Below are 27,917 nucleotides of genomic sequence, written 5' to 3'. Positions count from 1 at the left end.
GGGTGGGGGTGTCTGTGCTCCGGAGGGGCATCCCTAGGTGGGCGTGGGTATGAGATGCCGCAGAATGCTTCTAAGCAGAGGTCCTCAAACTACAGCCTGCAGGCCACATGCAGCCCACCGAGGACATTTATCTGCAGCGCCACCCCCCCACACACCGGTGTTTTTGCACATTTTAGTTTTTTAGTTCAAAATAAGGTATGTACAGTGTGCATAGGAATTTGTTCATAGTTGTTTGTTTGTTTTTTAACTATAGTCCAGCCCTCCAACGGTCTGAGGGACAGTGAACTGGCCCCCTGTTTTAAAAGTTTGAGGACACCTGTAACTCTGGTGTTCTTGCCCACATGGCTGGTCCCTATCAAGCAGTGTGGATGTAGCAGCTGTCCATCAGGGCCCCCAGGGTAGCCTCGGCCCACAGTCAGAGAGCCCAAGTGAGGAGCTGCTGGCGCCCCAAGGTCAAGCGGGGCACCCTGACTCCGGCTTCTCCACAGGCTGGATGCACGCCGGATACCCCATCATGTGCCACCTGGAGTCGGTGCAGGAGCTCATTAGTGAGAAGCTCATCCGGACCAAGGGGCTGTGGGGTCCGGTGCACGAGCTGGGCCGCAACCAGCAGAAGCAGGAGTGGGACTTGCCCCCGCACACCACGGAGGCCGCCTGCAACCTGTGGTGCGTGTACGTTCACGAGACCGTGCTGGGCATCCCCCGGGCCCGGGCCAACATCGCCCTGTGGCCCCCCGTCCGCGAGAAGAGGGTCCGGATCTACCTGAGCAAGGGACCCAACTTGAAGAACTGGAATGGCTGGACAGCTCTGGAGACTTACCTGCAGGTACCGGGGATGGTGCGGGGAGGCGGGGACATCCCTGGAGACATCTCTTCAGGTTCAGGGCAGATGTACCTCCAGGTACTGGGGGAGGATGGGAGAAGGTATGGATAGTCCTGGAGGCGTACTTCTGGGTACTGAGGGAGGGTGGGTCATCAATTTCACCCTGCCCCTCGTGTCCTCTCCAGCTACCCAAAACGCACACCCCTGTGTCGATTCGGACTCGTAGCAATCTTATAGGGCACAGCAGGGCTGCCCCACAGACTGTTGGGGGCTATGCACCTTCATGGCAAAGGAGACGGACGCACCTTTATCCCACAGCTGCTGGTGGTCAGCGGCCCAGTGCTCGCTGGGCAGCTCCGCCCTGAGGCTGCAGGAGAGCACAGTGCGCGTGCGCATGTAGCACCTGGGTCTCCTGCTGCAGCGCAGGCATCTCACCCAATCCCGCGTCCTCTCCCCACAGCTGCAGGAGGCCTTCGGTTGGGAGCCGTTCATCCGCCTGTTCACCGAGTACAGGAACCAGACCGACCTGCCCACAGACAACGTGGGCAAGATGAGCCTGTGGGTGAAGACGTTCTCCCAGCAAGTGCAGAAGAACCTGGTGCCGTTCTTCGAGGCATGGGCCTGGCCCATCCAGAAGGAAGTGGCCACCAGCCTGGCCTACCTGCCCGAGTGGAAGGAAAATATAATGAAATTGTACCTGCTCACCCAGATGTAAGGAGTACCCATGAGGTGGCAGGCAGCCCACGAGGTCATGGGTAGGGGTGGAGGGGGACCCACTGGGCTCTGCCCCCAGCAGTGGGGCCTGGTCCTCCAGCCCACTACGTGCCATCAGAACAGACACCTGCGTCCAAATCTCGGCCCTCCACTCTTCAGCCCATCGACCCCAGGCCCACCCTGGAGCGAGCTCTTGCACCCACTTCTGAACCGGCCAAGGCGGCTTCTTACCCTCACAGCCTGAGCATTCTCTCCCCGCTTTGCATTCTGGCCAAAGCTTGACCGTAGAAGCAGTGGGCTGATCACAGGTTCACCGTAGTGCCTGACCGCTCTGACGACTCCCACGCCTGGAGTCTGGGGTGCTTCCCAACAGAGAGCTATAGGGAAAGGACCTAGGTGAGGGTCCGCTTTGGGGAAAGCCATTCATCTCAGAGCCCATTGCTTGTGTGTGAAGGGGAATGTACCCCCACCTCACGGGGCACCTAGAAGGTTCCGAGGGTGAGTCTCAAGGAGGCGGCCCCTGTGGCAGGTTCCCCAGGTCACCAGTGCTGGCAGCCAGATCCTGGTTCTGTTCTCCTAGTAGTTGTGCAACACTGGACAAGTCCCTTAACTGCTCTGTGACTCGGTTTCCTCATCTGTAAAATGGGATCAATGAGGCCCCAGGGAGGGGGCGAGTCCTGGATCTTGCAGCCCATAGAAAAGCAAACGTGGCAGTTGTCAGATGCTGGTAAGTCCGTCCAGCTCATAGTGGCACTGCCCCGCACTGTCCCCACAGTGGTTCTGATGTCTGAGCCCATCGTGGCGACCAGTGTCCGTGAGGACCTTCCTCTTTTCCACTGCCCCTCTACTTACCGGCATGATGTCCTTCTCCAGGGACTGGTCTCTTCTGACATATCCAAAGTACGTGAGACTCTCCATCCTTACTTCTTCCAGGACAGATGTGTTTGTTCGTTCCTCTGGCTGTCTGCAGTATTTTCGGTCTCCTTCACCAGTTCCCTCCTTCAATTCATTGATTCTTCTTCAGTCTTCCTAGTCAATATCTGTACCAATGTGCATACCCTGGTCTAACAGTGGTCATGACAGTGGCCGGGTAGGGGGAGGAAGTGTTCAAGAATGCTGCATGTTTCGTTGGTGCTATCCCGCACCCTGGCAGGCTCATCCCTTCCTCGTGACCCTGCTGTGTGCTTGGAGATTCTTCAGCTCGCACCTCAGGGTGTGGAACCTCCACCCTCCCAGTGAGCAGCTGAGTGTGTACACATGTGTAACCGCACGTCGCGCTGCGGGAACACACCAGCTCTTCCTCTTCCTGGCAGTGCCGAGTAGGCACCTTCTGTTGGGCAGATTGCTTCACGTAGATGGTCTCATTTCAGCTCGATAATCAGTCATTTTACGCAGTAGAAATCGCCTACCTCCTGTTTTATGAACGAGAGAGCCGACGTGGATCACGATGACGGAAAAGCCCCAAGGTCGAGTTCCTCGTAGACGCTCGGTCTTGGATTTGGGCCCAGGCCGTCTGGTTTGAAGATGAGCAGCCTTAGCAACTGCTTAAGAGCCCTGGGGTTTGAGTGCTCATAGAGCATCAGCAGTTCTTAACCAGGAGGAAAAAGGGGGTGTTCTACTCCTGTCAAGAATGACAGCCTGGGAAACCCGCAGGGACAGTTCTGCCCTGTCCTATGGAGTCTCCAGGAGTCGGCATCCACTCGGTGACAGGCAGTGAGTGAGTTAACTACTGTGCTTCCAGTGACCAAAGAAGCCTGCTGGTTACTGCGAGACCAGCCAGAAAGCAGAGGGACCTGTGTGTGGTCTTGACAGCCTCCCTCTTGTACTTGACTCTCAGAGAGTTTGAGGCCAAAGATGCATCCAGAGGATGAATGTGAGGGGGGACCCTAACGTGCCCTCCCTCGTTGGCTGCACTGTGGGGAGCCATTTAGCATCACCCAAGCTGTTAGAGACCATCCTCCCTGGGCACCACAAAGCCTTCTACTAGTTTCTGGGATTTTTTTTTTTTTTTTTTAGTTTTTTTATTGGGGGCTCATACAACTCTTAGCACAATCCATACATCCATCCGTTGTGTAAAGCACATTTGTTCATTCATCGCCCTCATCATTCTCAAAACATTTGCTCTCCACCTAAGCCCCTGGCATCAGCTTCTCATTTCCCCCTCCCTCCCCACTCCCCCCACGCACATGAACCCTTGATAATTTATAAATTATTATTTTGTCATATCTTGCCCTTTCCTATGTCTCCCTTCACCCACTTTTCTGTTGTCCATCCCTCAGGGAGGAGGTTATATGTAGATCCTTGTCACTGGTTCCTCTTTTCCAACCCACCCCCCCTCTACCCTCCCAGTATCGCCACTCATACCACTGGTCCTGGAGGGATCATCCGCCCTGGATTCCCTGTGCTTCCAGTTCCTATCTGTACCAGTCAGTGTATATCCTCTGGTCTAGCCAGATTTATAAGGTAGAATTGGGATCATGATAGTGGGGGTGGGGAGTAGCATTTAGGAACTAGAGGAAAGTTGTATGTTTCATTATTGCTACATTGCACCCTGACTGACTCATTTCCTCCCCCGCGACCCTTCTTTAAGGGGCTGTCCAGTGACCTACAATTGGGCTTTGGGTCTCCACTCCGCACTCCCCACCTCATTCACAATGATATGTTTTTTTGTTCTGATGATGCCTGATACCTGATCCCTTCGGCACTTCATGATCGCCCAGGCTGATGTGCTTCTTCCATGTGGGCTTTTTGCTTCTGAGCTAGATGGTCGCTTGTTTACTTTCAAGCCTTTAAGACCCCAGACGCTATATCTTTTTATAGCCAGGCACCATCACCTTTCTTCACCACATTTGCTTATGCACCCATTTGTCTTCAGCGATTGTGTCGGAAAGGTGAGCATCATAGAATGCCTATGTAATAGAAGAAAGTATTCTTGCATTGAGGGAGTACTTGAGTGGAGACCCAATGCCCTTCTGCTACCTTAATACTAAACCTACAAATATATGCACATTGCACATAAATCTATTTCCCCATCCTCATATATAAATATATTTACATATATACATGCCTGTATTTAGAGCTCTATAAATGACCTTTGCCTCCTAGCTCTTTGACTTTCCTCTTGTCCCACTATCACGCTCAGTCTTCATTTGGGTTTCAGTAATTCCTCTTGGTTACATTACCCTAGATTACACCCTACCAGGCCTACACCCTCCTCACCACCTTATTTGTATCACCTGTTGTTCCCTTATGCCTGGGTTTGTTAATACCACTACCTTTCCACCGATGTCCCCCCCAGAACTGTCGGTCCCATTGTTTTCTCCTCCAGATTGTTCATCCAGCCTATCTTATTTAGACCGACCTGTGGAGATAATAACATGCACAAAAACAAGACAGCAAAACCAAGCAACAATATACAACAAAACAACAACAAACCAATGCCCCCCCCAAAAAAAAACACAACAAGAAAGAAAAGCTTGTAGTTCGTTTAAGGACTGTTTGTTGGCCTTTAGGAGTGTTTTCCAGTCCAGTGTGTTGGGGCACTGAGCCCTGGCACCAAAGTCCACCTTCAGCATTCCCTGAGGACCTCACCACTCTGTACCCTTGCTGTTCTGTTGCACCCCCTTAGTGTTTTGCGGTATCAGATCGGGCACAATTCCCACACTGTGCCTCTGGTGTTGTTCCCTGTAGGGCTATGGATCAGTGAGGGACGTCGTGTCTCATAGTGGGGCCGGCCACGTGGTCCTCTCTGTTGACTGGCTGCTCTAATCAGGAATATTGTCCTCAAGGCCTGGTGGGCCAGGATGTGCTCCACTCTCTCCTCTTCCCCTTCATCTGCTCCCGTGTGTTCTGATCAGATATGTCCCTCTCCTGGAGCTGCAGATTCAGTGCTGTCCTTTGAAATAAATTCTTCTCAGGGGAGGGGGCAGATGTCCACGTAGAAGTTGGGATTGGGGCTGGCCCCTCAGACCTCTCTACTGGTTCCCTACTCCACGCCGGCATGTTGCATTCTCATCTCGGAGCACTGGGTTGAAGTCTGGCCCCTCTTTCCCTGTGGAGACATAAATAATGCCCTCCACTTGTGTGGTTTAGTGCCCTGTACTACCGCTCCCCATTTCTTTTCTTTTTTTTCCTTTCCCCACCTCCTTTTTAGTTGGCTACCATGTGTATCCTGGTTGTGGGCTTTTCACGATGGCTCTTTTTGCCAAAGCAGCCTGACTCCCTAAAATCCCACCACTGTGTGTTCTCACACGGGAAGGTAGACCCTCGACCTATCGGAAGAATAACCTGGTCCCATCCCGGCCCTCTTAGATCTCTGCCCAAACAGTGTAGACAAATGTAAAGCTGTCCCTGCCGCACCCCTGCTAAGAGCCTCGAGGAGGTCTTTTAATGTAAGATGATGGACTAGAAATTTGAGGTTGCCTCTCCTTCCTCCACAGGCCCCACTGAAATGGAAGTCAACACAGCCCAGCACAAACACAAGTGTCTCAGCAAAGAAAACGGAAGCGATTTGGATACACTCGGAGAAGTTCTCACCACATTTCCAGAGAAGAGCGCGTGGGCGGGGTAGGATGGCCGGTGAACCGGAGGAGATGTCTTTCAGCCAGAATCTTAGCTCATCTGAACACTGTTACCCAGACAGCCTTGCGATCCCCAAAACTCTGTCCTCTGAAGAGATGTGCCAGTTGGTCATTGGCACCTGACCCCATTGTTCCCCTCTCGTGTGCGCACAGGACCGGCAGCCTGCTATCGGTGCCCGTCAACGTGTTCTTGTTTCCTAACAACAGAATGGAATGAAGAGCCTGGGAAGAGGTAGGAGTTGGCACTGTAGAATAAAAGTCCTATTTTTTTCATGATGTTAACCACCACCCCCCTTGAGCCCCTCAGTCCATCATCTGCCGACAGCGGACCGCCCCCCCCCCCCCCAGTGTGTGCCCAGCACTTTTGTCCGAAGAGGGAGCTCACACAGACTCAGTGATGGCGACAACCCCACACCAGCCGCCTCCTACAGCCACACGTTCCGGTGAATCTTAAATGTGAATGGTCACCCTGACATTCCTGGGCATGGGAGTAGGGTCAGGAGAAAAATGGGGGTGGGGGGGTGTCAGGGGTTTGAAGACTTTGATAAACTCTGCAGCACATGGGATTAACAAAGAGACCAAATAACTGAAAATGCCAACTCTGCCTTCGGAGGGATCTTCGAGGCGTGCTTGCAAAACGCAAACAGATGCTGCAAAGAAGGGGCAGACGCTCAGGATAAGAAGAACTCTGGAGGGCAAAAGGGTTTCAGTAGGCCGGCTGGAACATAGCATCAGGGACCCTCCCACAATCTAGAGCAGCGGTTCTCAGCCTGTGGGTCCTGACCCTTTCACAGGGATCACCCGATTCATAACAGTAGCAAAATCACAGTGATGAAGTAGCAATGAAAATAATTTTATGGTTGCGGGGGGGTGTCACCACAACATGAGGAACCGTATTCAAGGGTTGCAGCATTAGGAAGGTTGAGAACCACTGCTCTAGAACAAAACGAAATAGAAAGTAAGAAGAAGGAACAGAGACATCGGTTATGGAACTTTAAAGACAGAGTAAAGATATAACAAGCGCCCAAAAAGGGCGGGGGGCGATGAGGAGGGTAGCAACGAAAACGTCATCCTGGTGAGCTCCCTTACAAAACAAACGAGAAATAAGGCTGACGGCAGATGTTCCACCAGCAGCACGCGTGCTAAAAGCCTATGGAGCAGAATCTTAAAAATATGGTATGGGAGATGTTCTTGTACCCAGAATTCCAGAACGAGCCAAAACACAGAGGGGAGAAAGTGAAAACAAATGCTTTTTCGGGCATGCTGATTCTCAGACGGCGCCTCCGCCACACCCTCATTGAGAAAGAACCTTGAGGAAGGCTCCCAGCAAAATGAGGAAGGGGACCCAACAGACAGTGGCGTTCACATAGGATGCCTCACTCCAGAAGGGCCATCGTCTAGCGGACCCATCCCAGATGGAGAACGCACAAGCTCCAAGGCTCTGGGGAGAGTTTGTGTCCTCGGCCTTAGATGGGATCATTGGGAAGCAGGATTGCCGGGGACTGTGGATGGCACACACCATCCCTCAGCCAACAAAAGACAAAGACAAGATTCAGATGCGGTCACGAAGCAGGAACAGAAGGAGACATCGTTTTGAGGGGTGTGAGGAGACACTTGATTTGACCTTGGTAGTGGGCGCCTTCTCTTTCCAGTCGGGTGTGAGAAGAGACTCTAGTCTAGCCGTGGATTTCAGTAAACAGGATTTGCATCGCCTTGACCGTGTGCGTAGTATCTGTTGATACCAAAGCCTGCCCGCATCTCACCAGGTATCTCCTGATCCAGGGTTCTGATCTGCCTACAGGCAGAGTGAAGGCCTAGCTGTCGGATCAGAGCAGACCGGGGAAGCCATGAATGCTGACAAGATACGGGAAAACAAGGCAGAATGTGGTTAAGAATGAGTCGGGGAAAGAGAGGCGAGAGTAGGGCTACTTGTTTCTTCAAAGGGGGATGACAAGATAAGGCCTAACGGGGAATTGGGACAAGAACTCCAGGATCCAAATAACACATGAAGCCAACGGAAGGTTTAGAAAAAATTAGGACACGTCTGTTACGACCGCCGAGAAGGAGGTGCCGAGGAGAGGGGGCTAGAGTGTGAGTGATTTCCATCCTTGTCTTCTGTCACTGGGGAATCGTGAAGGATCATTGAGTTCTGATCACCAAGAAAGGACCGCTGCACACACACGACTGGAAGTTAGGCCGTTAGTTCCCAGAAGATCCAAAAACAGACACGGTGAAAAGGCATTACCTCTAGGAAATAGAGTGAAAGGTTTAAGAAGGAAAAAAAAAAAGAATTGGGTGGGAACCTGTGCTTTTCATTTAACCCTCTGTACTATTTAATTTTTTTTACCTTGTGCATGTATGACTTTGAAAAAATTTTTAATAAACTCAAATAAAAAGGTCTTTGGTGTCTTCCCATTGACTGAGAGGCAGTCTAACCAAAGCCCCTCGTGTGACTCACCAGACCTTAGTGTGTTCAGATCCACGTGACGGGTCCCATCTCAACAAACCACCCCACGAGGTGGGGGGGGGGGAGTCTCATTTCTTCCGGAAGGCGGAAGGGACATCTGCTGTGGCGGTGGTAGCATTCAAAGCTGTGGAATGTCACTAGCTCCCCCTCAATTATGACCCAAAAAGAGAAAATAGGTTTATGGGTGGTGGGGAGGGAGGAGGAGAAGCAGGCGCAGGTGATTCATAAATGCATCCGAGGAGACTGAATACTGCTAGTGCCCCCCTACCCCCACCCCCCTGTCATGAGAAGCAGCAAGAGCTAGATCCATCCCTTCAGATGGAGAAGCAGGCAAGACCCTGCCCCTTGAGAAAAAACATGCTGGGGCATGAATGGAGGTGCCTTGAGTGCAGGACAGAAGCATAAATGCTTGCAAGCTCCTTGCCCCACTACAACAAGCTTGATAAATAAACATGAGTGTTGGGTGTTAGGAGAGAAACTAGAACAGTGCTTGGGTTAGTCTGGGTCCTCCTCCCAGAGGCAGAAGCCAAGATAGGATTCAATGTTCCCAGAATGCAACAGGGGAAGGAGCTGTGAGGCCAACTGGAGAAGCCCCAGGGGGCTGGGAGAGTGCAGGAGGGAGAGAGGGAGGAAGGACAGGAAGGAGTCTACCTTACAGGGCAGGTCTAAGATAGCTTTAGTAACACGGGGGGGGGGGGGGGGGGCTGGAGCCACTATCGCCCACCAGAAGACCCCCTGCCTCCCAGGGACAGTCTGCCTGGGGACCCTCTGGGCACCATGCAGTTGGGTTTCAGACTCCAGCCGCAGGGACTGGCTGTCAACACACCAGCTCCCCGAGGTTGGAGTTGGTCGCCCAGTGCTTCCACGGCCACCACAGCTGTGGACACCTGCTCTGGATCATCGTCGCACATAATAAATCTGGAACCCATTCCTGTGACTCATACCCCGGAATACCCGGAGAAGGGCTCATCCCAGATTAGTGTGTGGGTAGTTCTTTCCAGGACTCCTGTGTGGGAAAGCAGACCACGACGGAAGGAGCCTAGGGGGTTACACTGAGTTAAAGTTAGGGCGCAACACCAGCAGAGAAGGGGATCAGAGGGGACGGATGCTGGCCCCCGATGGGAACACAAATGTGGGAACAGCCAGCCAACCTGAGTGACTGCAGGGCCTGGCCTCTGCTTTCATGAGACTCGTGTTTCTAACATACAATCAGCCCATACCCACGTGAAGCTCCATGTCCTGTCTCCTCTAAGCTCTGCATGCAGTCCCTCTCAGGATTAAACTGCCACCAAGCCCTGTTACCTGCTTCCTAAAGATCTAAGTGCAAGGTCAGCAGTTCAAAACCTCCAACAGCTCTGCAGGAGACCAACAAGGATTTCGCCTTCCTGAAGAGCTAAGTCTGTCCCCTTCTGTCCATCTCCAAGACCCTCCCATCCATTAATCCACGGGCACGTGTCTTAGGTGGGCTGCACTGGTCTAACTGAGCAGCCCCAGCCCCTATGGCTAGGAAAGGGTTACCTCAGCAGGCCTCCCCTTTGCTCCAGTCCTGTGAATTCCAAAGGCAGACCCTGGCCAGCTTCCAGGAGCTATGACTCAGTCCTTGGAATGTTCTGCTGCTCCTGCATGCCTCAGGCCTCAGGCCTCTGAGAAGGTTAGCCTGAGTGTACTTTCCAGGGAGAGCCTGTGTTTCCTTTGGGAATGGGACATGGGTCCTGAGATAAAGGTCAGCCCCATGCTGCTCCCCAGTCAAAGCCAGACACCCAGGTGCCCTTCTGATGGCCATTCCACCCGACTTCTCACAGGATGCCTGCCTCCACTGCTTCTCCCCCGCCCCGGCCCCCACACCCCTTCCCATCCCTGAACTGTGTGTGGTAACCCTGAGGTTCTACATCATAATGGAACCATGAGGGTGACTGTTTCGGACCCCTGTGCATCCTGCTGGCCTGAGGGTGGGACCTCACCTCCCATCACAACTAACCCATTTTCACTGATGCTTGTTCAATTCTGACCAGCACAGCCCCTGCACAGAGTGGTCAGAGGGCCCCAAGGCCCCACAACATGGACCTGTACTGATGGGACTCCGCTGAATTTCCATCGAGGGCCCTGCCCCCCAGGTGACAGCCTGGGCTTGCTGGGTATTTCCTGAATGTGCAACCCTCTCCTACCTCGGTGGCAGTTCCTTCTCCTGTGTTCAGTCGTCTCATCTACGCATCAGAGTTGGACATTGAATAAGGAGACCAAGGGAGGCTGGGTGCCCTTGAACGATGGTGCTGGGGAAGACGATCGAAAGTGCCACGGAGCACCAGAGGAGCAGGCAAACCTGCCTTGGAAGAAGTCCATCCAGTGCTCCTTAGAGGCATGGATGGTGAGGTTTTGCCTCACGTGTCTGGGACACGGTGTCAGCAGAGGCCAGTCCCAGGAGAAGGACATCGTGTTTGGGAAAGCAGAGGAGAGAAGCCATCGGCCAGGTGAACTGATCCAGTGGCGGCAGCCCTGGGCTCGAGCACATGCAATAGGGACGCTGACACAGGCCCGGGCGGCGTTTCATCCAGCTGTTCATGGGGTCCCTGTGCATGGGAACTGACTCGACAGCACCTGACAACCACGGGGACCCCCCCAACCCTACCCCCTATCTCAGCTGGGGCCTCACATCCTGCAAGAATATGAGAACTTCCTGGTTGCATCAAACCCTTCTCCTAACACTCCTTCCCACGGCCGTGCGTCCTGATTGGTTCCCTCAAGAGATCAGAGTGGATCTCCCTCCTGGGGCCTCAGGGACGATGGGCCTGTCTGTGGTCCCCCCATGCCGTCCACAGTACTTGGCTGACTTTGAGGCATGGGGGAGACTCCAGGCTATGGACCAGTAGATGAACATATCTTGGGAATACGCACCTATCAAGGACTCAGTGCCCGAGAAAGGAAGCTTTGGAGCAGCGGCTTTAACCTGTGGGTTGCGACCCCTTTGGGGGTCGAATGACCCTTTTACAGGGGTCACCTGATTCATAGCAGTAGCAAAATAGCAGTGATGAAGTAGCAACAAAAATGTTATGGTTGGGGGTCACCACAACCTGAGGAACTGTAATAAAGGGTCGCGGCGTGAGGAAGGTTGAGAACCACTGTTTGAAGGAAATCTTGCCTGCTGACCAAATGTGGCCAGGTCTCTGTGAGGAACAGCTAGAAGCCCATGCAAGGAAGGGGAGTTGTACAACTGCCCATATTTTTATGTCACTCTGTAGAAGGATGCCTACCCAGGGTCCAAGCAACGGGAGCCAGGAGGTGGAAAGATAGGTTTGCATTTGAGAACTAGCCCCCAGTTAGTTGGTAGGTGCCATCAAATCTGTTCAAACTCAAACAGAGAAACTGCCTGGTCCTGCACCATCCTCTCGACTGTCCCTGTGCCCGAGCCCACTGTTGCAGCCACTGCGTCCATCCATCTCCTCGAGGGCCTTCTGCGTTGTCCCTCCCCCTCGACTTTACCAAGCATGATATCCTTCTCCGGGGACTGGTCTCTCCTTGTTTAGCCTCCCCAAATGGAACATCCGGGCAAGCCCTCTCCACCAAAGCTTGAGAATGCTTGTGTCCTCCCATTACACCACGGAGTCCTGCAAACAGTTCCAACCTCGGAACGTCCCGAGCCATGAAATGCAACCAGTCCCACCTGGCAACCACTCACCTTGTTGTGAAAGTGGGCATCCTCAAATGAATTGGCACCCCAACAGAGGAGCCAGTGGGCACACATTTCTGTACGTTCCCATGTCTTCCTGCCAGTTTCTGGGTCCAGTGTAACAGAAATGCCTATAGCAGTTCCTTGTAGGGCTGCAAGATTCAATGCATGAAGGAAGGAGTCGATGTGTTAGTGAAGTCAGTGTGTTAGTGCCCATGAAGCCACTCGCAAGCAGAACCTCAACAGGGCTTGAAAGTGAGGAACTGCCCGCTGGGTGAAGCACACTGGGTTGGCTCAGGAGACGCATGAGAAAGGAAGGGCTGTCAGGGTCTCTGAATCTACACTGGAGGAAGTCAGGAAAGCTCCCTCTGGGGTGGCTGGGGGCTGGGTCACTGAGCTGGGGGCTGGGTCACTGAGCTAGGGGCACTAGGCTGGGGATGAGTCACTGAGCTCGGATGGGTCACTGGGTTGGAGGCGGGGTCACTGAGCTGTGGTTGGGTCACTGAGCTGGGGGGTCGGGCTGTGGCCAGGTGGAGAGGAAGAAGCTGCATGCTGTACTAGACCAAACACCCAAACTCACAGCCGTCCAGCGACCCTGTAGGACAGGGAGAACTGCCCGGGGGGCTTCTGAGACTGTGGCTCTTTAAGAGTAAAGAGGCCCGGCCTGTCTCCCAAGGAGCAGCTGGTGGTTTCTAGCGGCTGGCCTTGCAGTGAGCAGCTTAAGCTGGGGTTTAGTCTAGGAAAGAGACCAGAGGGAGCTAACATATGAGAATGACCGGGCGCCTGCCTCTGAGACATCCCTCCCCTCCAGAGTGCTTCAGGGAGGAGGATGGTTTTAAATGTTGCTGAAAAGCCAGCAGGACTTGGGTTCAGACATCTGGCAACTGTACAGACGGTGAGATGATGCAGGTGCTGCCTCAATGGGGACCTGGGACGAAGGGGACCAGAGCCCCCCCTCTGTAGTCACCACCCACCTGCCTGTCCTCTCCCTGACTACCAACCACCTCACCACCACCCCTCCGCCCCAGATGAGCAAAGGCTCTTCTCCCTGCTTAGCGGAGCTGGGCGGATGCTGGCCATGCCCCAGGGCCCAGTCACCAGACGGCACAGCCACCACCCCAGAGCCTGCTGTCCTGGCACGGGCCGGGCAGGTCTGGGCGGAGACCTCACAGGCCAACTTCCTGCAGGAAGATCCGGGGCAGGACTTCCACGTAGCCTGGTCCTGGCCCTATCCCCTCTGTCCCTGGCCCGTCGTGCCTGGCCTGGCGCTGACCACCAGGTGGCACTCGCGACCGAGCGTCAGCCCCACTCGCTCAGGATACAGCTCAGCAGGTCCAGGGCAGCCTGGCTTTGGTAAAGCTCAGGTGTGGCCCAGACACCGCCCAGGTACAGCTGGCAGGAAGGAGAGACTGAGGAGAAGCGGAGGGGGAGGTGGGAGAGGGAAGAGGGAGGGGCAGGGGAAAGAAGCAGGAGGGAGGGGGATGGGAGGGATGTGGCTGTTGCCCCGCCTCTCCAGCGACTCCACCCCTCCACCCAGTCCTTCCCTGGTGGCCCAGTCCCAGAAGAGGACCTTGGCCTCGCCCAGGTGGGAGAGTCCTGGCGGCAGCCATAAGTAGGAGACTTCCGGCCCCACCTCGCCTCTGTCCCCAGCTGATCACTACCAATCCTGGAAGCCCCGCGGAGTGCCACCAATCCCAGGTGACAGAAAGCCTGTTGGCCCTCAGGGGTCCGGCCTTGGGGGACCCGGCCAGGCCGGCAATCCGCCTGGCTCCTCTTTGTGAGGGTGTCTTTCGCCCTGTCTCCAGCTCAGGCCTAAAGACTGAGAGACAGGGGCAAGGGATATGGGGGGGGGGGGGGGCGGGGGGGGGGCAGCTGCTTAGGTGGCCCAATCTGGACTGGAAGCCAGGCTGCCTCAGGATTTGCACGTGGGAGGGGCTCTGGGAGGAGGGGCACACCTGAACTAGCTGAATGGTCACTGCAGGTTGGGGGGGTGGGGACTTACCCCTTGGTGGAGGTTGGGAAAGGCAGCATGGCTGGCAAGGGGTCACAGCTGGCAGGGGGTCGTGGTTGGCAGGGCCATGGCTGGCAGGGGACACCAATGACAGGGAGGGCATGGCTGGCAGAGGGTCATAGTTGGCAGGGGTGGGGGTGGCGCGGAGAAACAGGGTAGTCACCACTGGCCAGAGTCTCATTCTCTCCAGGTGATGTTGGTCAGGGAGTCCTTTAGAGAGGGGACCTCTGGTTGGGTGTGTGGCAGGGTCAGCTCCCGTAGCCCCCGGCCTCTTCGCTCCATGAGACCTGGGTGCTGGGTGCTGGGGGGGGGGGGGTTGGTCAGGATCTCGCCCCCAGCTTGTTCCTCTCAGAGCTCCAGAGCACCAGGAGGATGGGCCGAGAACAGGGACACAGCACCCGAGAAGTGGGGACAAGAAGGACAGGGAGAACACAGGTGTCCGAGTCCCTCAGGCCTGGCTTGCTGTACCAGACCCCAGCCAGCGCCCTCCCCTGTGACCCTCCGAGGACCATGCTCACCTGTGTGGACAGGAAAACGGAGGCCAGCAGTTGTGTAGAGAGCTGCTTTGAAGAGGCCAGAGAGGCCAGCGTGGGCACTGAGGTCTCAAAGACCCCTGGAAGCCCCAGGCTTCTCTCCTAAGGTGGGGGAAAAGCCTCCCCAGCTCCCTGGAGAGGCTGTGGACACCTTCAAGCAGCTGGCCAGACTCCAACAGTCCACCAAAGACACACTGCTGTCACTTCATCAAATCAACAACGAGCCGGATTAGGCAAGCCAGAGCCTGCCCTATGCTTCTATTCTGGGTTCCCTCCCTGCCCCACCACCATCTCCCCACCCCCTCCAGCCACTTCCTCTAACAAAGCCCTGCTTGTCTGGGGAGCTGGCAGGAAGGCCCTTCTGCCCAGCAGTGCAGGTTTCAATCTGAGCTCTCCTGTTCTCAAAAGCCTCTCGTCCCCCAGCCTGCCACGTGGCCCCTCTCACCTCACCCCTGGCATTCTTTCCATCCTCACAGTGATCACTTGGTGGCAGCGTGGTTACCAGTTGGACTGCTAGTTGCCACGTCAGCAGTTTAAAACCACCAGCCGCTCCATGGGAAAAAGACAGGTCTTTCTACGCCCATAAAGAGTGACAGTCTCAGAAAGCCACAGGGGGAAGGGGATTCCCTTGCCTCCATAGGACCACTGTGAGTCAACACTGACTCATGGGAGTGAATTTGGGTCCCGGTGTTGCTTCCCTACGGACTAGTCCAACATTCTGCCCTCTGAAATGCTCAACCACTGAGGACAGGGGCCTGCTCTTCTTCTGCCTGTAGCACCCTGTGTTGGAACAATGTTGCCTGTGCCGGGTGTATGCTGAGTACTTGTTGGGGGTGATGTAAGCTGACCCTCCCCTGTACACGTCCAGCAGACTGACTGTCTGTTTCTCGCAGCAGAAACCGGAGCCATGGCAACTCCTGCAGCTGCCTTCCAGGAGCTCATGAACGGAGTGACAAGCTGGGATGTCCCCCAAACACCCGTGCCCTGTGAACTGCTGCTGATCGGCGAGGCCGCCTTCCCCGTGATGGTGAACGGCCAGGGCCAGGTCCTCATTGCCGCCTCTTCCTACGGCCGGGGCCGCCTGGTGGTGGTGGCCCACGAGGGCTACCTGGTGGCCTCCGGTTTGGCTCCATTCCTGGTCAACGCGGTGCACTGGCTGTGCCTCAGCCCTGGGGCTCCTGTCGGGGTGCACCCGTCCCTGGCACCCCTGGTCAGCATCCTTCAGGAGGCTGGGGTCCAGGCCCAGGCAGAAGCAGAACCAGGAGAGGCCATGGGAGTTTACTGCACCAACGCCTACAGCAGCACCCTGGCTGAGACGCTGCTCCCGTTTGTGAAGCGTGGAGGGGGCTTGCTCATCGGGGGCCAGGCCTGGTACTGGGCCACCCAGCACAGCCATGACAAGGTCCTGTCCGAGTTCCCTGGGAATCTAGTGACAAGTGTGGCTGGGGTGTACTTCACCGACATGTATGGGGACAAAGGCCGGTTCAAGGTCTCGAAGAAGGTGCCCAAGATCCCTCTGCACAGCAGGTGAGTGAAGGTTTCCTGGATGGGGAGTCAAACTGCAGCCGAGCCAAAGATTGGACCCCTACCCATGCATACATTGTATGGGATACGTCTCAGCCCTGCCAATGGCCTACCCTACTTACTTTGCTACGGTCCCTGGGCCATAGCCCTGTCACTCCGTCCCTCAGCCCTGCCTCTACCTGCCCAAGCCCATAGCCCTGAGCTGAGGGTGCCGGACGTGCTCCCCACTGTAGAGGTTGGGAGGTAAAGTGACTCACTGGGAGATAGTTGGGTGAATCTGATTCAAGCTGGGTTGCCTTTACCGGGCACACCAAAGGACTGATTCCACATGGCTGATTCCTGTGACCTACCAAAGGGTGCCTGCCCCTGGCCGGCCAACAAAGCGGTTCCTTTCCACGCATGACACCGACATTTCCCCCATCTCCGCCACTGCATCTGTGTTGGATTTGTTATTAGAAGCTTTCACCACAGGGAGTTTGAAACACATGCAGAAGGACAGAGGTGAGCGTTACGAAGGCCCAGCGGTCATGCCAACCCGCCCCAGTCAGCACAGTCTGATAGCAGCCCCGGGCCCTCATCCAAGGATTTCATGATGAACCTCGGGGAACAGGAACCCTTTTTTCAAACATAACCACAGGGCACCATTTTCACAGATCAAGGGAGGGGGGCGGGGGATAACCGCAGTGGGCATTTCAGTGGTCGTCTAGGAGTGGACGAGGATCTCATGGCCCTGCCTGCAGTCGATGCTGACTCGTAGTCAGCCTGTAGGACAGGGTGGAACCCCATGAGTTTCTGAGACGGTAACTGCTTACAGGAAGAAATAACGGAATGCTAAGAGCAGGCTTCCTCTCCCAGCTGGCTTTGGCTCTTCTACGCCGGTGGGAAGCTGGACTCGGGCTGGACAGCCAGCTGCAGAGCCCACACAGGGACCCTCTCCACCGCTCGACCGTGTCCAGGCGTGTTAATAAACACACCTCCGGTCTAGTAAGCGCAGGAGTGGGCCCCTCCATACTGAGTGCTCCCTACCACTACCGAGGCCCTTTCCAAAACTTTCTTTTAAATATTGTTATTAAATTTGGGGGAAGGCTTATACAGAAGGTTAGTTTCCTTTCCGCAATTTCTGCGCTCATTGTACACTGGAACGGACGACTGTCTGCAGGACACGTGGCCCTTCACGCCTGGGCATTCCGGTGGTCCCTCGTCCTTCCTTTAGTGTCCTGCCCCTGGCTGCTCAGCTGTGTCTTCAGGTTGTTGTTGGCTCTTTGGTTGTAGACCAGGTTTGCTTCCTTTCTTTCTGAGGTGACCCGGTTTGTCATTAAAGACACCAAGTCCGTCTCGCTGTTGCTTTTCCTCCTCTGTTTATAAGACTCTCTGACTACTATTCCGGTTTGAGGGATGAGGAATCCGGAGGGATTTTTTGGTGGGGAGGGGGGGAGACGGGGAGTGGTTAAAGAAACATACGGTCTATAATGTAGACTCTATACTTACACAGCCCATCTTAAGAAATGACATCAACAACAATATCTTGTTTGTTTGTTTTTTAATCATTTTATTGGGGACTTTCACAGTTCTTATCCATCCATCCATTGTGTCAAGCACATTTGTACGTATGTTGCCATCATCATTTTCAAAACATTTTCTTTCTACTTGATCCCTTGGTATCAGCTCATGTCCCCCACCCCTCACCCTCCTTTTCTTATGAACCCTTGATAATTTATCATTATTTTCATGTCTTACACCGACCACTCTCTCACTTCACCCACTCTTCTGTTCATCCCCCTGGGGAAGTGGGGGGTTATATGTCGATCCCCTCTCTCCCACTACCCTCCTGGTATCAATATTCTTAGCAATAGCTTGTTAAACCTTCCACCTGTGGGGTTCTTTCCCCGCTCCCAGGTGATTGCTTTCTTTTTTTTTTTTTAATTTTTTTTATTTTAACAATTTATTGGGGCTGATACAATTCTTTTCACAGTTCATACATATACATACATCAATTGTATAAAGCACATCTGTACAGTCTTTGCCCTAATCATTTTTTTCTCTTTTCTTCTTTTACATTTTATTAGGGACTCAAACAACTCTTACCACAATCCATACATATACATACATCAATTGTATAAAGCACATCCATACATTCCCCAGGTGATTGCTTTCAAAGCAGCACAATTCTCAGGAGTCAGGGGGGTTGGGGGGACTGGGGAGAGATCCAGTCAATTAGGGTTGACAGTGTCTATCGACTCAGCAGGAGAGCCCTGGTGGAGCAGCGGATTCAGCATGGGGCTTAATCCCAAAGGTCGGTGCTCAGAACCCACTAGATGCTCCTCTGGAAAGAGGCTGTCCGTCTGCTCCCAATAAGATTACCAGCCTCATGCCCTGCCTCAGACACTGACTCAGAACTGACTCCGGGGCAAGCAGGTCCTCCACCTGCAAGTTGATTTTGACTAAAAGAGACCCTGTAGGACAGGAAAGAGCTGCCCCATAGAGTTTTCCAGACTGTAGCACCTTACTGGAGCAGACAGCCTCATCTTTCTCCTGAAGAGCCATTGGTGGGTTTGAACTGCTGGCCTTGTAACTAGCAGCCCAATGTTTAACCCAGTGTGCCACTGGGGACTTGATAAGACACAGTACTGGGTGCTAAAACCCAAGTCAACCCAGTCCCCTCTGTCCCGCCTCCCTCCCTCCCTCCAGGTGCAGTGAGGACTTCGATGGTGACCAGCAAAAGCTCCTGGAAGGGCTGCTGGAGCTGGACATCCGGACTGGAGGAGTCCCCTCCCAGCTGCTGGTGCACGGAGCGCTGGCCTTCCCCGTGGGGCTGGACCCCAACCTCGGCTGCTTCCTGGCGGCCGCCCGCTATGGCCGAGGCCGGGTGGTGCTGGCTGCCCACGAGGGCTTACTCTGCGCTCCCACAATGGGGCCCTTCCTGCTCAACGCCATGCGCTGGCTGGCCAGGGACCAGCCGGGCAAGGTGGGGGTGAACACAGATCTGAAGAACCTGCGTCCCCTGCTGTCGGCGGGGGGCCTGGACTGCAACCTGGTGTCCCGGCTGTCTGGGGAGATGATTGTCTACTGCTGTAAAGCCTATGGGGGCCAGGAGCCCCGAGAACTTCAGGAGTTTGTAGCCGAGGGTGGGGGGCTGCTGATTGGGGGGCAGAGCTGGTGGTGGGCCTCCCAGCACCCAGGCCGCTCTGCTCTGGCCAGTTTCCCTGGGAACCTCATCCTCAACACCATGGGTCTCAGCATCATGCCGCAGACGCTCCCACAGGGCTGTTTCCCGACACCCACCCCCAAGACGAGGGGCTACCACTTCCGCAGGGCACTGTCCGCCTTCCAGGAGGCCTCCAGCATGGACAAGAGCTGGTTGGCTCGGCTGGACCTGGATGTTAAGGGCTTTCTGCAGATCCCTGCCGGGGGCATCCCGGCCTACGCCTCCCTGCACCGCCTGCTCCGGAAGATGCTACGCCAGGCCAGCCTCCCAGCCGTGAGCAAAAGCAACCCCGTGGCCAGGGACTCCCGAGAGGCCTCCTTGCTCTGCCTGGCCACTGTGCTGGCCCACTCAGGCACAGACTGCTCCCAGCTGACCCAGGGGCTGGGCAATGGCACCTGCCAGTGCCCGGTGGAGCACCCCATAACCGTGGAAATCAATGGGACCAACCCAGGTGTGTGGGAGGGCAGGGGCCAGGGCCCTGCAGCTGGACGGGGCCAGGCAGGTGGCAAGGAGGCCAGCAGTGCTCCTCCACAAGGGATGGAGGGGTGAGTCAGTACTCTTGGATGAATGTGGGGGGGCAGGGAGAAGCTCTCCGTCCTGGGCGCAGGGGGAAAGCAGGCCTCACCGATATGGGAGCTTAACCTTCCTTTGGTCTCTGGCAGGCAGCGGCGAGTCCTGGCTGAGCACGGGGCTGTACCTCCCAGAAGGACATAGCGTGGAGGTCTCTCTCTCAGAAGCAGCCACGTCTGCCGGCCTGAGGGTAAGGCCAGAGCCCCACCCCCACCCTGGGCATCTCCCAAAGCCATAAGACTGCATCCTCCTGCAGATGACCTGCTCCAGGACCCAGCAGTGCCATCTGGGATCCCCAGACCCATCCCCAGTGAACCCCAGGCGGGTCAGCGTCAAGTCAGAGGGATGCAAAGCAGTCTTCAAAGACTGAACTTTCAGAAGTGGATCATCAGGCCTTTCTTCTGAGGCACCTGTGGTCAGATCCCCACTGTGTGCCTGCCAAAAACCAAACTCCCTGCCATCAGCCCTTCTGGACTGGGTAGAACCTCCCCTGCGGGTTTCTGAGACAGTCCATGTTGACAAGAGTACAAGGCCTCATTTTTCTCCTTTGGAGAAGCTGGTGGTTTTGAACTGCTGTCCTTGTGGTTCACAGCCCAATCTGTGCCTCCTGGGTTCCCACTAGCAGCCGTACTGTTACCAGCAACCAAAAGGGTCCTGGTGGCTCTGCGGATTGGAGGTTCGGCCACTGAGCGCAAGGCAGGTGGTTCCAACCCACCAGGAACTCCTCGGGAGAAAGAGGAGGCTGCCTGCTTCTGTAAAGATGTACTGGCTCAGAAACCCCTCCAGGCTCGCTAAGTCAGGAGCGTCCTGATGGCAGCAGACTTGGTTGATTGCGAGCCCAAACCCACTGCCACCAAGTCAGTTCCATTCCACAGGATGCTGTGGGACGGGGGGAACAGCTAGCAGCCGGGCAGGAAGCCCCGAGCACGGTGAGGTGGTGACATCCTGCCCACCATATGGGTTTTACAAACCATGCAGCTAAGTTTCAGAGGACCAAGACCCTAGCCAGGAAGCAGGACTCCGGGAAGGTTGAAAGGGACCCCGTCCTCCATCTCTCAGGCCAGGGGCACATCTTCTGCTGGTTGCTCCTCTGTCCAGTGAGACAACAGTCTCTTCAGACTCACACCCTCTTAGTACCACTGCATGGCTCAGGCCCAGGGCCAGTGCCCAACAAAGGGCCACTTCACCCCTGGTCCCCTCACTCAGACAGCAATCCTGCCTGGACCTGGGGAAGCCCCAGAAACAGCTGGTGGGGACTTGGGGCACTACCATAAACAATCCTACTCCCAGTGCAAGGACTGCGGATCCCACACAGCACAGCCCCCAGGCCCATCCTTGCTGCCCTCTCAGGTGGATCTCCCTGCAGGTGCAGGTGGGCTGCCACACGGACGACCTGAGCCATGCCATGAAGCTGTGCCGTGCACCCGTGGTGACCCAGCACTGCTGTGTGGACCAGCCCCAGCTCACCATCCCCTGCCTCTGGGGAGGCCTGCTCTATGTCATCGTGCCCAGGGGCAGCTCTCTGGGGCCTGTGCCCATCAACTTCAGAGGGGTTGTGCCAGCTCCTCACTACAGGCGGGGTGAGTGGGGACTAGGGCTGAGCTGAGGCACACGGGAGTGGGGTCTCCACAGGAATGAACTAGCTGTGGAGCAGGGAAGGGCCTGGCTGTGGGCAGAAGGAAGATGACCTGTCAGGGCAGAAATGCAGGACCTACTGCCAGGGATGAAAGTTGCCTTGTAACCAGGGATACAGGACAACCTGTAACCAGGGATACAGGACAACCTGTAACCAGGGATACAGGGACAGCCTGTGACCAGGGATACAGGGACAGCCTGTGACCAGGAATACAAGACAGCCTGTGACCAGGGGTATTGGACACTGTGTCCCTCGATATGGGACACCCTGTCCTTGGACAGGGATATGGGATACTTCGTGATCAGAGAGACAAGGGCATCTTATGTCCATGGATATAGAAGGCCTATTTTGAGGGACATGGGACTCTGGCCTTGTATATGGGTACCCTGCATTCAGGGATACAGGACACTGTGCCCATGGATAAAGATGCCTTGTGTTCACAGATGTGGGGCACTGTGTCTAGGAATATAGGGCTCCATGCATCCAGGGGTGTGGGGTGCTCTGTGACCAGGGATGTGGGATGTCCCATGAACAGGGATACACGACTCCCTATGACCATAGATATGAGAACTGATCCAGGGAGACTTCAGAACATGGGTGAGAGAAGGGTGTGGAGTCCCAGCTTCACTGCACAGCCCATTCGTGGTACAATTTCCAGGTCAGACTTCGCAGGAGGAGTGGAGGAGGTGCCTTCAGGAGAGCCCTGCACCCTGGGGGGAGCTGGTGACGGACAACATCATCCTAACAGTGCCCACCACGAGCCTGCGCTCCCTGGAGGACCCTGAATCCCTGCTACACCTCTGGGACGACATGCTGGCCGCAGTGGCTACGCTGGGTGCCCAGCCCTTCCCCTTCCACCGGCCGGAGAGGATCGTGGCTGATGTGCAGATCTCCACGGGTGTGTGCCTGGGGGAGGCGCTCGGTCCATGCTGGGCACTGCCATTAGGCTTTGCCTTTTCCGGATGCCAATAGGAGAAAAACAGTTGTTCTGGGAAAGTGGGCAAAGGAACTAAAGGCATGTTTCTACTGCCCTGAGGCAAGCACAACTAAAGGACACTCAGACACCACTCCCCAAGACATGGCACCTTCCAAGGGCCTGGCAAGAGGGAGGGCGAGAGAGGGGATATGGATGGGAACTCCTTAAAAAGGCCTGGCTTGCTGATCCATTAGGGACTGGTAGTGCCTAGGGCCCTTAGTCACGCTCCCAGCTGGAAACTGCACTCTTCCATTGGACCCACCAGCCCAACCACGGATAAGTCTATACGGGGACAATGCCACCCAGGTGGGGACCCGCACAGCTCCTTGGCACCAGCTACAATCCAGCTCCCAGGGCAGCATTTCTCCGGACACAGTAGAAAAGGCAGGAAGCAGGGATGGGAAAGGAGGCTGGCTGGGGCAGAGAACACAGGGAGAAGGTGGGGCAGGTGTTGTTGCATTGTGGGAATTGCAGTCTGTGTCAGGAAACAGATTGTCCGGCTTCTTCCATGGAAGAGGGGTGTGCTCTGCCAAGCTTCACCCAGAGAGCAGTGAAAGGGAGGGAGAGAAAGGGAAGGCAGAAAGGAAGAGAGAGAGAAAGAAAGAGACCTTGCTGAGGATAAAAGGGGACTAGCATAAGAGAAGGGGAGTCTTGCCAACATGCCAGCTGAGATTTCCCAGGGTGGGAGAACTAGCTAAGCTGCTAGACATAATAGTATTAATGCTGATAATAAAAGGCTCATGGATGACAATGAAGGGTTGGAGGGGAGGAGACCGAGGGGTCATCCCTCTAGACCTCAGCCAGTGTAGCCGAGGGAGAGGGCGTGAGGAGACCCTGGGAGTGCGTCCAGGGGCCTCCCCTGAGCAGAGTGGTTTCCAGGGACGGGAAGCATCAGCAAATCATAAGGAACTCGGGTTTCAATGTGGAGGTCTTTGCTCTGGACCCCAGATGAACAGGGCCGAAGGGAGAGCCCCGCCCTGCGGCCCCAGACCCAGGGCGTAAGAGCAAGAAAGACTGACAGGGAGAGAGACTAGCTGAGAGCAAGAAAGGCTGCTGGGGGTGTGCGCACAGGGTTCCAGGCCAGAGCGAGTCGTGGAGAGTGTCTCCGTTCCTGGCCGAGCCATGGAGCGTGTCCACCTTCCAGTCAGCCAGGCAACACTGGAAGATGACTTGGGCTGTCACCCAGTGGGGAGAAGTCAGATGGGCTCGGGTGGGCCTCTCGCTTCAGCTCTTCCCTGTTCTCTCCCCTCCTCCCCCAGGCTGGATGCACTCGGGGTACCCCATCATGTGCCACCTGGAGTCGGTGCAGGAGCTCACCAGTGAGAAGCTCATCCGGACCAAGGGCCTGTGGGGTCCAGTGCACGAGCTGGGCCATAACCAGCAGCGGCCAGGCTGGGAGTTCCCCCCGCACACCACGGAGGCCACCTGCAACCTGTGGTCAGTCTATGTGCATGAGACCGTGCTGGGCATCCCCAGGGCCCACGCCCACCCGGCGCTGAAACCATCGGAGCGAAAGAAGAGGATCGAGGCTCACCTGCGCATGGGCGCCCCTCTCAGCAACTGGAATGTGTGGACGGCCCTGGAGACCTACCTGCAGGTACTGGGTAGAGGAGGGCTGGGGCCCCACACCCCACAGTTGCGTAGCACCCACGGACCCCAGTTCCTCCTAACGCCTTCACCCCGCACGTGTCTCTCTGGTTCTACTTCTTTAAAATGAAGACGGTGCCACCAGGAGCAAGCTTCCCAATTCTGAGTAAGAGGAAATGGGGAGCGATGAATTAAAGTAAGGATGACAGACACGGCCAAGGTCAAGAATGGCTCAGAGTCAGGCGCCTTGTGACTGCGTGGCAGCCCCGGCCCGCTCCCCCTGACGTGTCCTATTCCCTGAACAGTCATGTCTGGTCATCGTTGACTTTGTCTAGTGGTTTGTCCTCCCCCCTGTTTTATGAGTCCAGTGAGAGCCGCGCCATATCTTGGCAGCTGTGTCCCCGAGTGAGACGTTGGTTTACCGTGGGCAGTTTCAGAGACCAGCCTGGTCACGAATCTCTCAGATGACTAGTACCCGAATGAGCGCATGGATCAATGAGCAGGCAGCCCCGTGGGAGGCGATAAGGTCATGAAGCAGGGCTGTTGCCGTTTGCTGCTGTCGAGGCAACCCCAGACCCAGAGCGGCGGACCCCACACGATAGAGCAGAGCGCATCCAGTCCAGCGTGCCCGCAGTTGGAATCGACAGTTTTCCTTGGCTGGTTTTTGCAAGAGCACTGTCGAGCTCCCTTCTCAGGTGGCTCTGGGTGGGCCTGAACCTCCCACCTTTGGTTAGCAGCCGAGCACCTGAACCATTGCCCCAACAGGCACTTCAGCACTGACAGGTCCCTGCTCATTCCAGAACTCTCAAACCTCAGCTCTGAAGGGTCTCCTGCCAGAGGCTCCTCGGGGCTGAGCATCTATCTGATCCGGCTCGAGGTCATGGCGACACCACGGCATGTGCCTTGCTTCTTCCTCTTTACACCCCAAGGCAGTGGTCCACGGGGCAGCCTGGTCGCTTGGCAGGTACTCACGGGTCATCGGTGGCCATAAAAAAATTTTTTAAAAATAAAAAAGTGAGGTTTTAATTGTTCGAAGCTCCCAACTTCAGACTCGTAATACAGCAGCTGCTGAGCTCAGTCAGGCTCAAAATGGACCATATGATGCCTAAGGGACCACCTGGAGGAGCCACACTGGTAAACTCAGTGATGCCATTGGCTCTGTTCACACCTCAGCTCTGTTCACACCTCAGCTCTGTTCACACCTCAGCTCTGGTCACACCTCAGCTCTGTTCACACCTCAGCTATGCTCACACCTCAGCTCTGCTCACACCTCAGCTCTGGTCCGGCATTTGACACCCCTGGTCTTGTGCTAACCCACAGGGGAGTGGGGTCCGCACATCAGAAGGGGGCTGAGAAGGTGAGCTTGTGCTTCTGTACAGCAGCAGAACGGAGCTCAGCCCGAAGAGCGCCTCCCTGCAATACACTGAGGGGGTCTCTTTGGCCAAGGCCTGTCTCCCTCTGCCCAGGGTTGCCGTGCTAACGTGGGGGTGGTGGGTTCGATGCCTCACTCTGCCTTTTCGCGCCCTCTCCCAGCTGCAGGAGGCCTTTGGGTGGGAGCCCTTCATCCAGCTCTTTGCTGACTACCAGACCTTCACCGCCCTGCCCACCGACAAAGTGAGCAAGATGAACCTGTGGGTGACGCAGTTCTCTCAGCAAGTGCAGAAGAACCTGGTGCCCTTCTTCCGGGCTTGGGGCTGGCCGGTGCAGAAGGAAGTGGCCGAGAGCTTGGCCCGCCTGCCTGAGTGGCAGGAGAACCCCATGGGATCGCACCTCCTTTCTCAGGCATGAAGGATGTCTGTCCCCCAGCGCCTGGAGCCGTGCCTTCCTCCCCAGCCCGCCTTAGGGGAGGTCAGGAGGTCACAGGGCAACCAGGTCCTCCCTTTCTCTGAAGAGCGCCTCCCACCGTCTGCATGGAACACTGTTCCGCCCTGAGCCCCTCTGGTCACTGGAAGCTTAGCTCCAAGAGAGACAAAGACTCCGGGGACCGCTGTCACCAGTGACTCTTACTTTAAACCACGCTGCGAAAGGTCAGGGCTCCGACTGGCAGCGTGTTTCCTCGATCCTTGAAGCTGCTGTTCCTGGCCAGGCTCCGTGATTTCCTGCCTCAAGGAGCTTGCTCAGAGCACGGTGCCATGCAGGGGTCCTCAGTCAGCTCTGGGAGTCTGAGGAAGAACCACAGAAGCCCTGTGTGCTGTGTCCTGACCCATGACCTGGGTGGACTAAGAGCCTCTGCCTTCAGGGATTCCCTGACCACCCAGGTCAGTAATTGTGAGCACAAAGCAAGGACATCCCTGGGCTTCTGCTTGCTCCCGGGGTGCCCAGCCCAGGTGCCCACCTGGAAATTGGTTCTCCACGGTGTCTGCCACCCTGAGGGCAGCCCTCCGTCCCTTCCTGCTGTCCTTGCTTTTAGATAACTATTTTTTTTAAAGATCAATTTTATTTAGGTAATTTTCCATCAATAAACATGTACAGTTCATATATCAGGGCCCAGTCCTGAGCCTGTTTGTTTGTTTTTTATTAAAAGATTTTTATCAGGGGCTCATACCGCTCTTATAGCAATCCGCACATCAGTTGTAGCAGCATGCGTGTATATATGTGGCATCATTCTTTACTAAACCTTTACTTTCTGTTTGAGCCCTTGGTGTCAGCTCCTCTTTTCACCCTCTCTCCCCACCCCCACGACTGCTTGATAAACTATTGTTTTCATATCTTACACTGATGGCTGTCTCCCTTCCCCCACAGATTCTGCTGTTCGTCCCCCTGTGGGGAGGGGTGTGTGTGAGGTGTGGTTAGGTGTGAGCGTTGGGATCGGTAGCCCTTCCTCCCCTCCCCTCCTCCCCTTCCCCCTACGCTCCTGGTAGCGCCACTCTCATCCCTGATCCTGGATTCCATGTGTCAGGAGCTCTTTTTTTTTTTAAATGAAACAATACATTACAATTCTTTTTTCTTTTAAACATTTTATTGGAGGCTCATATAAGTCTTATCACAATCCATACATCCATCCATTGTGTCGAGCACATTTGTACATTTGTTGCCATCATTTTCAAAAAAGTTTCTTTCTACTTGAGCCCTTGGTATCAGCTCCTCATTTTCCCCCTCCTAACCCCCTTCCTCCCTCCCTCCCCGCCTCATGAATCCTTGATAATTTATAAATTATTATTATTTTTTCTTGTCTTCACAGACAGATGTCTCCCTTTACCACTTTTCTGTTGTCCATCCCCCGGGGAAGGGGTTATATGTAGATCATGGTGATTTGTTCTCTCTTTCTCCCCCCATCTTCCCCAATGATATCGATACTCTCATTATTGGTCCTAAGGGGGTTATCTGTCCTGAATGTCCTGTGTTTCCAGCTCTCACCTGTACCCATATACATCCTCTGGTCTAGCCAGATTTGTAAGGTAGAATTGGGGTCATGATAATGGGGGGGAGCATTAAAGAACTAGAGGAAAGTTGTATGTTTCATCAGTGCTATACTGCACCTTCACTGACTCGTCTCTTCCTTGTGACCCTTCTGTAAGGGGAATTCCAGTTACCTACAGATGGGCTTTGGGTCTCCACTCCACAGTCCCCCTCATTCACATTAATATGATTTTTTTGTTCTTTGATGCCTGATACCTGATCCCTTCA

General features: G+C 55.2%; 2 protein-coding genes and 1 long non-coding RNA gene across 6 annotated transcripts in view; 2 read left to right on the top strand and 1 right to left on the bottom strand.

Moving 5' to 3' along the window:
- TCAF1 (TRPM8 channel associated factor 1) overlaps window positions 1-8,536 on the top strand; it is a 48,137-nt gene extending 39,601 nt beyond the window's left edge. For all 3 annotated transcript variants that reach the window (XM_075558762.1, XM_075558763.1, XM_075558760.1), the window contains 3 exons: window positions 489-826; window positions 1,284-1,534; window positions 5,977-8,536. In XM_075558762.1, the coding sequence (XP_075414877.1) occupies window positions 489-826; window positions 1,284-1,534; window positions 5,977-5,986 (599 nt within the window). In that variant the 3' untranslated portion in view covers window positions 5,987-8,536. The remainder of the gene's footprint in view (window positions 1-488; window positions 827-1,283; window positions 1,535-5,976) is intronic.
- Window positions 3,742-15,042, bottom strand: LOC142457366 (uncharacterized). Its single transcript, XR_012786135.1, has 3 exons — window positions 14,778-15,042; window positions 12,258-12,400; window positions 3,742-5,588 (listed from the first exon to the last, which is right to left on the bottom strand). It is a non-coding gene; the product is annotated as an uncharacterized LOC142457366 (long non-coding RNA).
- Window positions 13,482-26,768, top strand: LOC142457365 (TRPM8 channel-associated factor 2-like). Of its 2 annotated transcripts, none has more exons than XM_075558764.1 (9): window positions 13,482-13,634; window positions 13,786-13,946; window positions 15,689-16,319; window positions 19,005-19,972; window positions 20,184-20,281; window positions 21,458-21,671; window positions 22,386-22,625; window positions 23,963-24,300; window positions 25,824-26,768. In XM_075558764.1, exons 3-9 carry the CDS (start codon window positions 15,700-15,702, stop codon window positions 26,076-26,078), a joined length of 2,733 nt encoding a protein of 910 aa, XP_075414879.1. In that variant the 5' UTR covers window positions 13,482-13,634; window positions 13,786-13,946; window positions 15,689-15,699; the 3' UTR covers window positions 26,079-26,768. The 2 variants fall into 2 exon arrangements, with proteins under 2 accessions (XP_075414879.1, XP_075414880.1); XM_075558765.1 differs by having other exon boundaries at window positions 15,686-16,319.
- Window positions 26,769-27,917: the final 1,149 nt, after the last annotated feature.

The sequence above is a fragment of the Tenrec ecaudatus genome, chromosome 9 (genome assembly GCF_050624435.1).
Source record: "Tenrec ecaudatus isolate mTenEca1 chromosome 9, mTenEca1.hap1, whole genome shotgun sequence".
Lineage (NCBI taxonomy): Eukaryota > Metazoa > Chordata > Mammalia > Afrosoricida > Tenrecidae > Tenrec > Tenrec ecaudatus.
The sequence above is the reverse complement of the archived record's forward strand: the minus strand, read 5'-3'. Positions and strand labels throughout refer to the sequence as shown.